This window comes from Balaenoptera ricei, chromosome 2, assembly GCF_028023285.1.
Source record: "Balaenoptera ricei isolate mBalRic1 chromosome 2, mBalRic1.hap2, whole genome shotgun sequence".
Taxonomy (NCBI): domain Eukaryota; kingdom Metazoa; phylum Chordata; class Mammalia; order Artiodactyla; family Balaenopteridae; genus Balaenoptera; species Balaenoptera ricei.
The window spans coordinates 75,847,413-75,860,064 of record NC_082640.1 but is presented as its reverse complement, the minus strand read 5'-3'; the positions used below and the strand labels follow the sequence as shown (position 1 = coordinate 75,860,064).

General features: G+C 40.2%; 1 protein-coding gene across 1 annotated transcript in view; it reads right to left on the bottom strand.

Moving 5' to 3' along the window:
- Positions 1 to 12,652, bottom strand: part of ANXA2 (annexin A2) — a 44,027-nt gene that overhangs the window by 7,750 nt on the left and 23,625 nt on the right. Inside the window, exons 4-6 of the mRNA XM_059913152.1 lie at positions 7,316 to 7,410; positions 4,158 to 4,271; positions 932 to 1,022 (exon numbers count right to left, since the gene is read on the bottom strand). Coding sequence (XP_059769135.1) covers positions 932 to 1,022; positions 4,158 to 4,271; positions 7,316 to 7,410 — 300 coding nt within the window. The remainder of the gene's footprint in view (positions 1 to 931; positions 1,023 to 4,157; positions 4,272 to 7,315; positions 7,411 to 12,652) is intronic.

Here is a 12,652-nt window from a genome sequence, read left to right as displayed (position 1 = left end):
AAACAAAACAACACATCTGGTTAGACGCTTCCTGCCTGTGCAGCCAGCCAGCCACCGGCCCCACTTATCCCCTGCCCGCTAAGCCTCTAAAAAGCAGAAACAGCTGTGGCAGCACGGATGTACCCACCCAAAGGAGGTGGATTCTCTAGAATGATTTTTACCCTCATAAAATCAGAACCAGTGACAAGGGACACACAGAGCAGGATCAGACCAGGGATCCTCAAGCTCACCTTTGATCAGTGACTTCCTGGGTAGCTAAAATACTGGTTCCCAAACTTTTCGACTATACTTATTTGGATCATCAAAAAATTTGTAGGACTACACACACACACACACACACACACACAACTGTGGTTTTATTATCTACTGATCGAGAAAATGCACAATGGCAAAAACTAGTAAGAATTAAAGAGTACTTTTCAATGAATTTCTACTTTATTATTCAAAATAGCATCTATGTTTAAACGTAGTGGTACCACATACACATGTAAGCTGCATCATTTACTCCACCCGGGTCTCCTACACTGCTTGGTGCACAGAGGTCCATGTGCCTCTTGCAACAGTGATCCGCAGTCAAGAGCTGGGAACCTTCTCAGCAGAAACTGGACAGCACCCATTCCAAGAAATCCATGTAAAATACTTCCTACTTCTCCCCATCAGATCTTTTTTTTCTTTTTTGTTTGTTTTCTCTGCTTGCGCTCCTGTATATCCTTTTGTATTAGTTCTAGGGGAATATAATCATCAAAACCCAGGCCATCAGGAGATGGAGGAGAGGGACCTGGAACAGAGCAAACCCCTGGACGGTCCAGATGGCAAGCATTTCTCCACAAGTAATCCAGGCACCCTATCCTGAACACCAGCCCAGCAGGCCAGGATGGGGGGTCACAGAAACAGGGCTGAGAGGGTGCACCACAGAACTAGGGCTACTCACTTTCCTTGTAGACTCTGTTGATTTCCTGCAGCTCCTGGTTGGTCCTGGAGCAGATGATCTCAATGAGGGAGTCCTCATCGGTCCCCAGCCCCTGCGAACCAGGCATTGCAGCCATCAGCAGGGAAAGCCCTCCAGGCCATTAGCCCACTTCCCTGATCTCAATCAGGTAAACTACACACACAGATTGCGTGTGTAGCACGTCCCTTCCTGCATTTCTCCTGAGGGATCTGTACTGCATTCCTCAGCACAAGGTAAAGTTATATGCTATTCCTTTAAAAAAATGCTTCATCAAAATAAAAGATGGTTTAACTGACATGTTTTTTTAGCTCAACTATATTAAAAAAATTTTTTTTCCACTATATATAAATATATAGTGAAATAGGAAGAGACAGCAATGGAATACACCAAAATGTTAAAAGTGGTTGCCTTTTGGCGATGGGTTTATAAAATGAATAACTTTATCGTCTCCCTATGTTTCTTTATTTTTCAACTTCTCTAATAATCAGCCATTACTTTAATAGATGAGAAATAATTTTCTTTATTATACAATTCTGCTCAGAAATTTAAAACAAAGGAATGTAGAGATTTTATGCTGTCATTTGCAGCCAGCATCGTTAGATTGGAGTAAGTCTTTTACGAGGGAAAGGTATAGATGAGATAAAATTTTTAGCTTTACCTCTTTGAAATGCAAAATTGGGTTAATGTTAAAAATTTCATTCTTGTACTTCCATTTTTGCTTGATTGTGATGCACTCTTCAGGCATTTTAGAGAAGCAAAAGGAAATAATGAAGTGCCAAATAAACCTAGACACCAACACTTTATTAAGGAATAAGAATTTGATGGGTGATGTATTCAAATTTAATATATACACTTTTGAGCTGGCATGCCAGAGAGCTTGAAAGGACCCAATGAAACTTGTATTTCAAAGCTGGCTTCATGATCAAAGTCAAGATTTAATAATCAGGATTCTCTAATACTTGTCTTTCCGAGTATGGAAATATCACTTTGAACTAAGTAGAATTACAACTGTTTAAAATGTAAATCAATTATAAGGTGTTAATACAATAAGAAACTTACTTATCCACATGAAAAGTGTGTCAGCTATTAATTAAACTTATTAGAGTTTATATGTCCCTAAAAAAGTGGTTTATATAAGCTAAGCCTCAGGTTAATAGTTAATTTTGAATTTTATTCCTCATCCAACCTGAGCCAAGGCCTCTTCTCCCAGAGTTTTTAATCATGATTTGTAGAGGTGCTGGCAAAGCCAAAATTTCTTCCCTTCTTAGCAAAATTTCTTCCCTTCTTCTTCCCTTCTTAGACCTTCTTAGCAAAAGGTCTACACAATATTCTATACAGATATTATAAAGAGATTACCAAGCATCTTCAAATATTTTAGGGGGCAGTTTTTCAATCTCAAGGATATATAATAAATATAGTCTAAAAATAACTCATGCATTGGAAGAAATGCTATATCCTGACACTGTTGAAACGTGAAACAGGTATAGCAATAGATTTGTTTTCTTTCATCACTGATATACCCATGTTAATATCAGAGAATTCTAATAGTACTTTTTCTCTATATTTAAAGGTGACCTTGGCAATTTCAAACTTGGCCCAAGCTCTCCACAGACTGTCCACAGTTCCCATCACAAGGGCAACGTCTACTGTAACATATGGCAGATATTGCCACTGGTATTGCCAGAAGTCAAAACAGATTTTTTTTAAAGCATAGTTCAGTTAATGTCACTCCAAGCTTTATGGATTTCAGAAGGGTACTCAGCTGTGATAGCTAATGGAAGAGCTGGCACAAGGTCAAAGATCTAGCAGTCAAAGCACCTTTCATTGGGCCCAATTACATAGATTACAATGGTGACTGACAGCTCAAACAGGTCTGTTTCAAGTCACTAATACCTAGTAATAGATACTTATACAATTGCACAAATTACAACTCAATGAATTCTTGGCAAAAATAAGATAAACTGATCTGAAGTGATGATGGTCAGAAGAAACCTAGGAGAGTCCAACTCATCCATGGCTCCAAAGGTCCCAAGACTGAGTGTTTTCAGTGTTCTTTTTATTAAACAGGATCATTAAGTGTTGTTGACATTTTATCATTCTGTCCAATATAGCCTACTTAGAAAACTCAGAGCAAGTCTGCTCAAATAAACTGAGCACAGCTTGGGCCAAGCTGGAAAACTGATTTCAGAGCAAATCTTTCAGCAGCCCTGAGCTATCAACTTCTGGGCCCTGGAAATACCCGGTGGGAAGCTACCTCTCTCTCGAGGTGCTCCGTGGGGGAAGGGATGACAACTGAACTGTGACATTAGCTGGTGACAGACTTACAGCTCCATCTCTCCATAATTCAGAAATGGTGGCATCACAGAAAATGCACTCGGACTTAGAAAAAAAAATCAGAACTACAGCTTTCCCTCCACTCTGAGGCTTTACCCAGTTTTACCAGCAGAGGGCAGTGTCAGATTATTCAAAGTGTTGCAGGCACACTTCTGAAAAGGGTTCTATGCTTTGCCATTAAACATGCATTTATGTTTATATATCTATTACATTTATATAATACTTGATGTTTTAGGTACACACAAAATTCAGGGGAACTTACAACCTGGAATTTTTACTATCTAATTTAATCTAAAAAATCCATGTTCAAAATAACTTTGCAAAATACAAACAAAAGACAGTAGCATGTGCCTTGATACTTTGAACAAAACACAGGAACCATTCACGATCTGAAATCACCCTTTATGTGCACTGTGATGTTCTGATTTTGCCCAAAATTTGAATCAAACAATGGGACCAGCAAGGAGAAGGTCAGAAGAAACAACCAAAACGGCATATGCAGATTTTTGTTAAGCTTCACTTAACAAAAGCTATGAGTTTTACTTTTGCCTTAATATCATAACAAATCTTTTTTAAAGAGGAAGTGTAATCAAGGAAGTAGTTTTTCCAAATGGTATTCCAATTGCCCAGGTGCCAAGCAGTAGCAGCTGGTAACTGACTTCTCTGCATCATGAAATTTCTTTACAGTCTTAAAAAAAAGTAGTGGAAATATTTTTGGTACAAATCCTGAGCCTTATAGCTTCAGTTCATTCCCAAAAAATGATTCCAAATGAGAATTCAACATAACTGAAAATCACCTAATTACACTCAGGAAGCTGTAATTCACAAATATTAATGGCAGATTTGACAGAGATTGCATCTCACACGTGTTTACCTTCATGGAGGCTTTCAGCTCAGAAGCGTCATACTGAGCAGGTGTTTTCAATAGGCCCAAAATCACTGTCTCCAGGTGGCCGGACAAGGCTGACTTCAGTGCTGATGCAAGTTCCTTCAGAAAAACAGGCAACAACATGGAAAACTTGGTTGGTAACCAGTATTCCCTTTAAAACTAGTAAGACAAAAATAGAGGCATGTGTTTGTAAAGCAGGTTGTGATTCTTTGACAACTCTGGGGTGTTCGGTCAAAGTATCCTTCAACCGCATTCCCTTTGGCAGACCTAAAGGTCAGAAATGGAAAGATCAGACTTTCCTCCGGTAAAATCCCCTAAAATCCAAGCTGATTTTGCCCTCTTGTCCAGTCAGTAAAAGGAAACCAGAGCAGCATGCAATGCCTCAGAAAGCTATGAGTGAATGCAGTTTACAATACGCTTACACTCGCACGTGGTAACAGCCTATGGAAGACAGGGCACTTTCTAGGGTCAAGGCCCCTGCTAAGAAGGAGGTGATCAAAGTGGGGAGCCTCCAAGGAAACAGAACCCTCGTGGCCTGCTGGTATCCTCCTGTGAAAGGTTTTGTGCAGCTGTGCCAGAGGTGGCTCCAGAAAGTCTCCAGGTGGAACCAGAGGCCCCCACTTGGCTAGAAGTGATCTCATGAAGCTTTCCTATGCAAAACACTTCACCTAAGACTGAGAGAACCTCTATTTTCCATACCAAACTGGAATGGTATTATCAAGATGGTGGGGACTAAAGCCCTCCCCATTCACCCCTGGGCTTCCCTGCTGTATATTGTTTCTTAAAGGTTCCCACTGTTACCATTAAAATCCACTGACAGATTTCAAGTCAGAGGCCTGAGTCAGCACCCACACAGGCAGACAGATATCCCAATTCGATGTGGCTTTGACAGATGCTTCCCCGGGGATTAGATTTCCTACAAATCATGGGCATTGAGTGATGGCTGAACTCTCTTGTTATAATTTTTTTTTTCTTTCTTTTCACTTTTTCCCCCCTCTTCTCTCTTCCTCTCCTGCTTTGCAGCAGCACCCATGGCATCTACGACGTTTAGCCCCTAGAGGTATGTGCAGGCTCTAAGAGGTGATGTGCAGCCTGCTTCAGAGAGAATCTTCTCAAATCATTCACAGATGTCGAGGACTGAGATGGGTCTTAGAAATCATCTGGCCCAACCCTTTCATCACCTACTTTCTCCTGCTTCCTGAAGTCCTAGTAACACATAGCACTTAGGAGAGAACTTTAGAAGCTACACCTTCCAATTATAGCACCAATTTTCCAGCGTGGAACTCTGAGGTTAGGTAATTCCAAACTTAGCCTACCCTGACACTCCCCTCTACCCATTCTCTGTTCAGACTTCAAATAGCATTTGGGCACCTACTGACTGCTTCCACTTCTATAATAAACTCCTTATGGGCAGCCAACTTCCTGCTTCTCATAATGTCAAGCACAGGGCTTTCTTTGCACTTAGCAAAGAATATTTGTCCAGGTATGTTTGACAAATAAAATATGACCATTCCTTATCTGGAGAAACCTGGCATCTGCTCGAACATGAAAGAAACAGAACATCGATCCTCTGTCCCAGTTCCTGTCCAGTGCTACTAGCTGTACCCATGCTGTTCACGCCCTCACCTAGGCAGCCTGGGTCCCTATTGTTAAAGTACTCTACAGTACAGGGCCTTCTCCTTTATTATGCAAACAATAAGGTTCTGCTTTCAGGATTTCCTTCAGAAAGTATCTCCAGTATTTTATGTATCTTTCTTTAAAATGTGATTAATTCTCCTTAGCCCAGGGCTGAGAGGTATCAAGAATCAGTAGGAGAGTGAGTTGTCCCCAGCCGACCATGAAGCCTGTGAGGTCACCAAACCCATCATGATTCTGTAACATCATCCCTCCAACAGGGTATGTGAGAGCTTTGTTCTCCATGTATCTCATCTGAAATCGAAATCCGGGCTTCTATATTTCTATGTACACTTATGTGTCCACACCCAAGTGTGTTCCAAGACCACACTCTGTAAGTGACAGCTGAAGGAGCAATTACAGGCATATTGTCCAAAGAGGTGGGCCTTCAGCTCCAACTGGAACTCAGCTCTACCAGCTCACAGATCCTTTAGGGAAAGTGGAGAAATAAACACTCCCTTCCATGTCTCACTATAGTAGATTGTCAGTCTAGCTGGAAGAAAAATTTTAATGCATATGAGAGGAAACAAGCTGCATGCTTTCCTATGTATGTCCTTTCCAACTGTTTTGAGAGGTGGGAGAGGGAGATATAGCAGGGTGTGACCTGCAACTTCCTGGACCCTGGTGGTCATGTCAACTCCAAGTGCAGAAATGTCTTTTCTAGAATCCTTCCAGCTCACCTCCACTGTGACTACGAGTGAAAGCCATAAGTCAAACGGGAGCTGCAGGAAGCCATGCCTACTGCACCGTCCAAGAATAAATCAAAAGCTTTTAATAGCAAGAAGTTAAAAATAAAGCAGCCTGTCTGTAAAAATAAATTTCCTAACACTGCGACAAAATAAAGGATGAACAAGTGCTGGGCTGTTCCTTAACCAACCACTCGTGGACAAGCATGGGAAAAAAAGCACACAAGACCCTTTAAATAGTGAGAGCATGGCAAGGTGAAGATAGCCTGGAGACCAAATGAACTACTAAACTAAACCTGGTGGTTGCAAAGCTCTTAGGAACTCAAGTGTATTTTTTTAAGAATGAGAGGAGTGTGTCAGGATCAATACTCAAATGGAGGCTAGTGTCCCAAGATTAAATTTAAAACATTTTATCAAGAACCAGCAGAAGTCATAAAGATGAAATGAGTGGCCACATGTAGAGAATGGCATACCTGGCACAAAGTTAGCATTCAATAAATGATACCTGTTGTTGTTTTCCCCTATCCTTTCTATTTCCAGAACTGCTCCCTTTACACCCTCTGGGTTGGAAGAGGGTGTGGTCTTTATGGATAAGCTCCAAGCACCCCAGGGGCCACGTATGTGTGAGTTGTGACTCTTACAGGATGTAAGGGGAAAACCTTGGATCTCCTAGGGTTCCAGAAGGCGCTTGCTGGGAAGAGCCAGAATTCATAAAAAGAAAAAGCAATGGCTGAGGAACTGAAATTCAACATGGAATACCCTCCATCCCTGAACCTGTTGTACCTTTTTGGTCCTTCTCTGGTAGGCGAAGGCAATATCCTGTCTCTGTTCATTGCTGCGGTTGGTCAAAATGTTGACAATGGTGACCTCATCCACACCTATGAAGACACAAGTAGTGACCAGTTACTCAACCATATGCTCTAGTTCTTTGGGCTTACATAGAAGGTTTTAAGCATTTTTTCAACCTGAAATGTATATATTAGTCCCTAAAGTGAAATACCAAGACATTAAGATGTTTTCTTTCTGTCAGCACCCTCCACCCAACATGTATACCCTCTTTTCTGTTTTTCCTGACAGCCTCAAACCTCAAGTCTAAATGGACCTTTTTAAGTATCTGTATTTAAAAAAAAAAAAAATTTTTCATTCATAAATTGGGTTTCTGGACTCAACAGTAGGAGGTGCATTTGTGGGGCTTTGGCAGTCAGATGGAACAACAAAGATTTAGAAAGATTTTAAATGAAGGTCTCCGAATTACCATTTAACTGAGATCTTAATAGACAGTAACTGCGACCTGAATTAATAGAGACAATTATTTATATTTATTGCAGGATTATGGCTATATAAGCAGCTAGGTACAATTTCTATAATTATATAAACTGTCATGACAAATGAGTCAGATTTAATATGGCAGTTGTATTTTAATAGCATAATTGATTAATACAATCCTACTTACTGAAGACTAAGTTGTTTTGTAAGGAAAATAAATGTTCCACTGCTTTTAATATTCAATAGGCAATTTTAATAATCAATTTTATAACTTTATTAAAAAGAATAATGTTTTAATGTAAATTAAATCTAAACTGGGAGTTTTGAAGTGCCACCAAAATATTTTAGTACCTATTTTAATTGGAACATGTGTATTTACAAAGATAAGCAATGCCTTCTGGTATGTGAAAGTTTCCAATTTTGTATCAGAAATACTCTTAACATGCCATTTAACTTAAGGAAGCACTATTTTAAGAATTCAGAAAGTGAAAGGTCTCTCTCCTGACTGATTATGAACTTAGTTTAATAAAAGGAAGTCTTTGCCATAACTGGATAGGTAATTCCTGAGTGAGAAAACAGCAGAGTGGTTAAGCCTCCAAGGTCACACGTGACCTGCAAACAGCCCAGCCTATAGGAAATCAGGAGTTCCAAAGCAACAGAAAGGTCAGAACGATAATGCTCTGAGACAGAGGCAATGAGCAGACTTACAAAGAAGGTATTCTAAACTCTCAAGTGTGTTAGAAAAATCAAAAAGCAGAAAGTTAGAATTTCTGGGTATAAAAATAAGTAACATTTTTGTATTTACATACTCATTTTTAAGTGAATTCATACCAATACGTTAGTTACCTTAACTGCAGCATTTATACCTTTAGCTCTGATTTTCAGAGAAGCCAGTGTCAACGTAGAAACCCAACTACTGAATATGAGATTGTTTCAAAGATGCTTATTTTGGCAAAAAATAAAGGGGGAAAATGTCTAATAATAGATTGATTAAATAAATGTTTTTGTCCATATAATGGGATAATATACAGACATTTAAAATGACGGTATAAAGTATTAAATGACATGAAAAAACGTTCACAATATACTGTTAAGTAAAAAAAAACAGGTTGCAAAACAGTACACCCAATCTAACCTGATTTTTGTAAAAGGCATGCTCATGTGAAGGAAAAAATATGTTGAACCCTTCATACCAAAACCAAATTTTTTTATTTTTATTGGAGTATAGTTAGTTCACAATACTGTGTTAGTTTATACCAAAATTTTAATAGGGATCATCTGAGTGGTAGGATTATAGATAATTTCAAGTTTTCTTCCTTTTGATTACCTATAGTTTCCAATTTACTATGATGAGCACAAGAAGGGTATTTTTAAAATATATACACCATGAATGACATATAATCATTGATCTAGAATCAACTAGTGACTTCACCTCACGAGATTCCCGGTGTGGTTCTAAGTACTTTAGTTAGAATAGAACACGATATGCATGATATTCAGGAACTGTATCTATATCATTCTCTTTGGTTTCCAAAACATCCTAATGCAAACCATCTTATGTAACCCTCACAACAACCATGTGGGAATGGCTATTTCTCTTCCTCGTTTACAGATGGGGAAGCTTGAAGCTTAGAGAGACGGAGGTCCAGCTCTGCCACTGTTACCGTGGAAGCATCTGCCCTCCTGGGGTCTTAGCATCTACACTTGCATGAGGAAGGGGCTTGAACAATGACCTCCAGTTCTGCTTCCACAAAAGACTAACACAGAAAATCGAGCTTTTTTAAAAAAAAATCTATTCTACAGAATGTACTGCAACTCTTTTATTATTTATTTATTTATTTATTTATTTATTTATTTAGGCTGCATCAGGTCTTAGTTGTGGCATGCGGACTTCTTAGTTGTGGCATGTGGATCTTTTTAGTTGCAGCATGCGGACTGTTAGTTGCAGCATGCATGCGGGATCTAGTTCCCCGACCCGGGGCCCCCTGCGTTGGGAGCGTGGAGTCCTACCCACTGGACCACCAGGGAAGTCCCAAAAATTGAGCTTAGGTACAGGCTGGATAGATTTCTTCACAGACTCATTAAGGCTTACCAGGCTACTTTCGTGGATGTATCTGGTCACGTGGGCATGCATGCCTGCCCACACACATGTGTTTACATATGTTCTCTCTCTCTCTCTCAATATTCTATAGCTTTAACTTTATATTAGGAAAACCACTTGTTTATAAACGTCTTTTTCCTTTACACTTAACTTTCTTACCCAAATCTGAAAATGCTGGAGAATAACAAAATACAATTATACCCTCTAATCTCAACTCTAATATTTCCTAAAACCAATCTTTGGGCTGCTGACCTAAACGCATGCCAAGAACACTGACCCATAAAAAATCATTCCCCCCTGGAAACAAATGCAAAGTTGTGTTTGTGTCAGAACGTGGTCCTGAGCTCACCTGAATGAGAATCACATGAAGCACTTATTAAAAACACAGCTCCTGGGCTTCCCTGGTGGCGCAGCGGTTGAGAATCTGCCTGCCAATGCAGGGGACACGGGTTCGAGCCCTGGTCTGGGAAAATCCCACATGCCGCGGAGCCACTAAGCCCGTGAGCCACAACTACTGAGCCTGCGCGTCTGGAGCCTGTGCTCCGCAACAAGAGAGGCCGTGATAGTGAGAGGCCCGCGCACCGCAATGAAGAGTGGCCCCCACTTGCCGCAACTAGAGAAAGCCCTCACACAGAAGCGAAGACCCAACACAGCCATAAATAAATAAATAAATAAATAAAAATTGCATAACTTTAAAAAAAAACAAAAAAAACAAAAACACAGCTCCTATGTATAAAATAGATAAGCAACAAGGATATACTGTACAGCACAGTGGATTATAGCCATTATCTTGTAATAACCTATAATGGAGTATAATTTGCAAAAATACCAAATACCAAATGCTGTATACCTGAAACTAATATAATATTGTACATCAACAGTACTTGAATAAAAAAAAATTAAAGAAAAACAAAACAACAACAAAAATAAAACCACAGCTCCCTGGGCCTCCCTGCCCCCGAGATCTGATTAAAGACTCTTGCGGACTTTGGACCTGGCAAGGGGCATTTCAACCAGCTCCCTGGTGATTCTTTATTTGAGAATCACCAACAGAGATGGAAAAGCATGGGTGGGAATTGGAAAGGTCGTTGGAAATCTGCCTGTGTATAAGACTATTAAATTGCTTCTACCAACTGCTTCTCTGAGGTGCAGGGTCAACTACAATTTTAGGGAAAGAAATGCTTACCTTTGTTCACACAACCCAGGTAAGAACTAACACCTGAAAAGAGCTCACTCCACAAACTTCAGTGCAGTCCCATGCTCTTATAGTCAAAGAAACAAACCTCTCTTAGCAATCAAACAATGAACCTTTAGCAATCAAACAATGAACCTTTGTGTTCATAGCAGCTTAGCATTCAGCCAACAGAGTCAGAATACAATCCAGTTACTGGAAATCCCCATAAAGAGCCTGGGTGGTTAACCTGAATCTCACCTAGGACTCAGCAACAACTAGAGCCTGAAGGCATCGAAGTGTATTTTACCTAAATTATTCACCAAGCAAACAGCCTGCCCGTGATGCAGCATCCAGCAAGCTGGGACCCCTTACCAATGAAAGATGTGATACATTACACAAATGCTAATGCCAGCAACTACAAAGAAAGTAAATGGAGGCTATTTCTACCAGAGGAAGCCCCCTCCTCCTTCCGAGGGCCTCACCTGCATCAGCTGTTCCTCCCATACCACTGTTCGCAAGTTTCAAATTTAACTAGAAAGAGGAAAAAAAATCATAGAGCCCGGGATCAATGGCCTACTCAAAGCCACGTAAGGCATGTCCTGTGTTGGAACACCAGAATGCACACATCTGCCAGTGGGATTTAACCATCTTATCTTCATAACAGTGCTGCTTCCTCTCGACCTGGCATCATAACTGGTGAGATGGTTTATTCCTGTGGAAAATAGTTCAGTCCAGGTTGAAGCTGCAAGGGTCATCCGGTGACTCACCACTCCTGCCCAGGATGCAGCTGAAGGATGAGGGCTGAACATTCAGCTACCTGTCAGCACAATCACCGTCAACAAATGCACAGCAAGTGCCAGTACACCAGGAAAGCTTTACATTTAACAAGGTTAACGTAGGCGCAGACGACGGCAGATGAGGCTCTGCCTCTCTGGATTTGCACTTTCCGATCTCTCCTGTGCCAGTGCGAAGGGAAGTGTCTGCTGAGGGAAGGAGCCCAGGGTCGAAAAGAAACCACGTGGATGAAGCGATCGCATAAAGAAAACAATAAATGTGAAAAATGCCTGTTTTCCCATCCCATTCCTCTTGCGTTTGATACGGAAGGTCACAAAGTAATCCAAGCAAAGCCTCACATTGGGAAACAATGACATGGGTGCAGGATCCCACAGAATGTGGGTGAGAACACAGTAAATTCTGTGATTCAGGCAGATTTTTTTTTAATGCCTTTTTTTAAATTTAATTTTTATTTTATATTGGAGTATAGTTAATTTACAATGTTGTGTTTCAGGTGTACAGCAAAGTGATTCAGTTATACATATTTATATACATATATCCATTCTTTTTCAGATTCTTTTCCCATGTAGGTTATTACAGAATACTGAATAGAGTTCCCTGTGCCATACAGTAGGTCCTTGCTGATTATCTATTTTATGTGTATATGTTAATCCCAACCTCCTAATTTATCCCTCCCCCCAACCTTTCCCCTTTGGTAACCGTGAGTTTATTTTCAAAGGCTTGTGAGTCTGTTTCTGTTTTGTAAATAAGTTCACTTGTATCATCTTTTTAGATTCTACATATA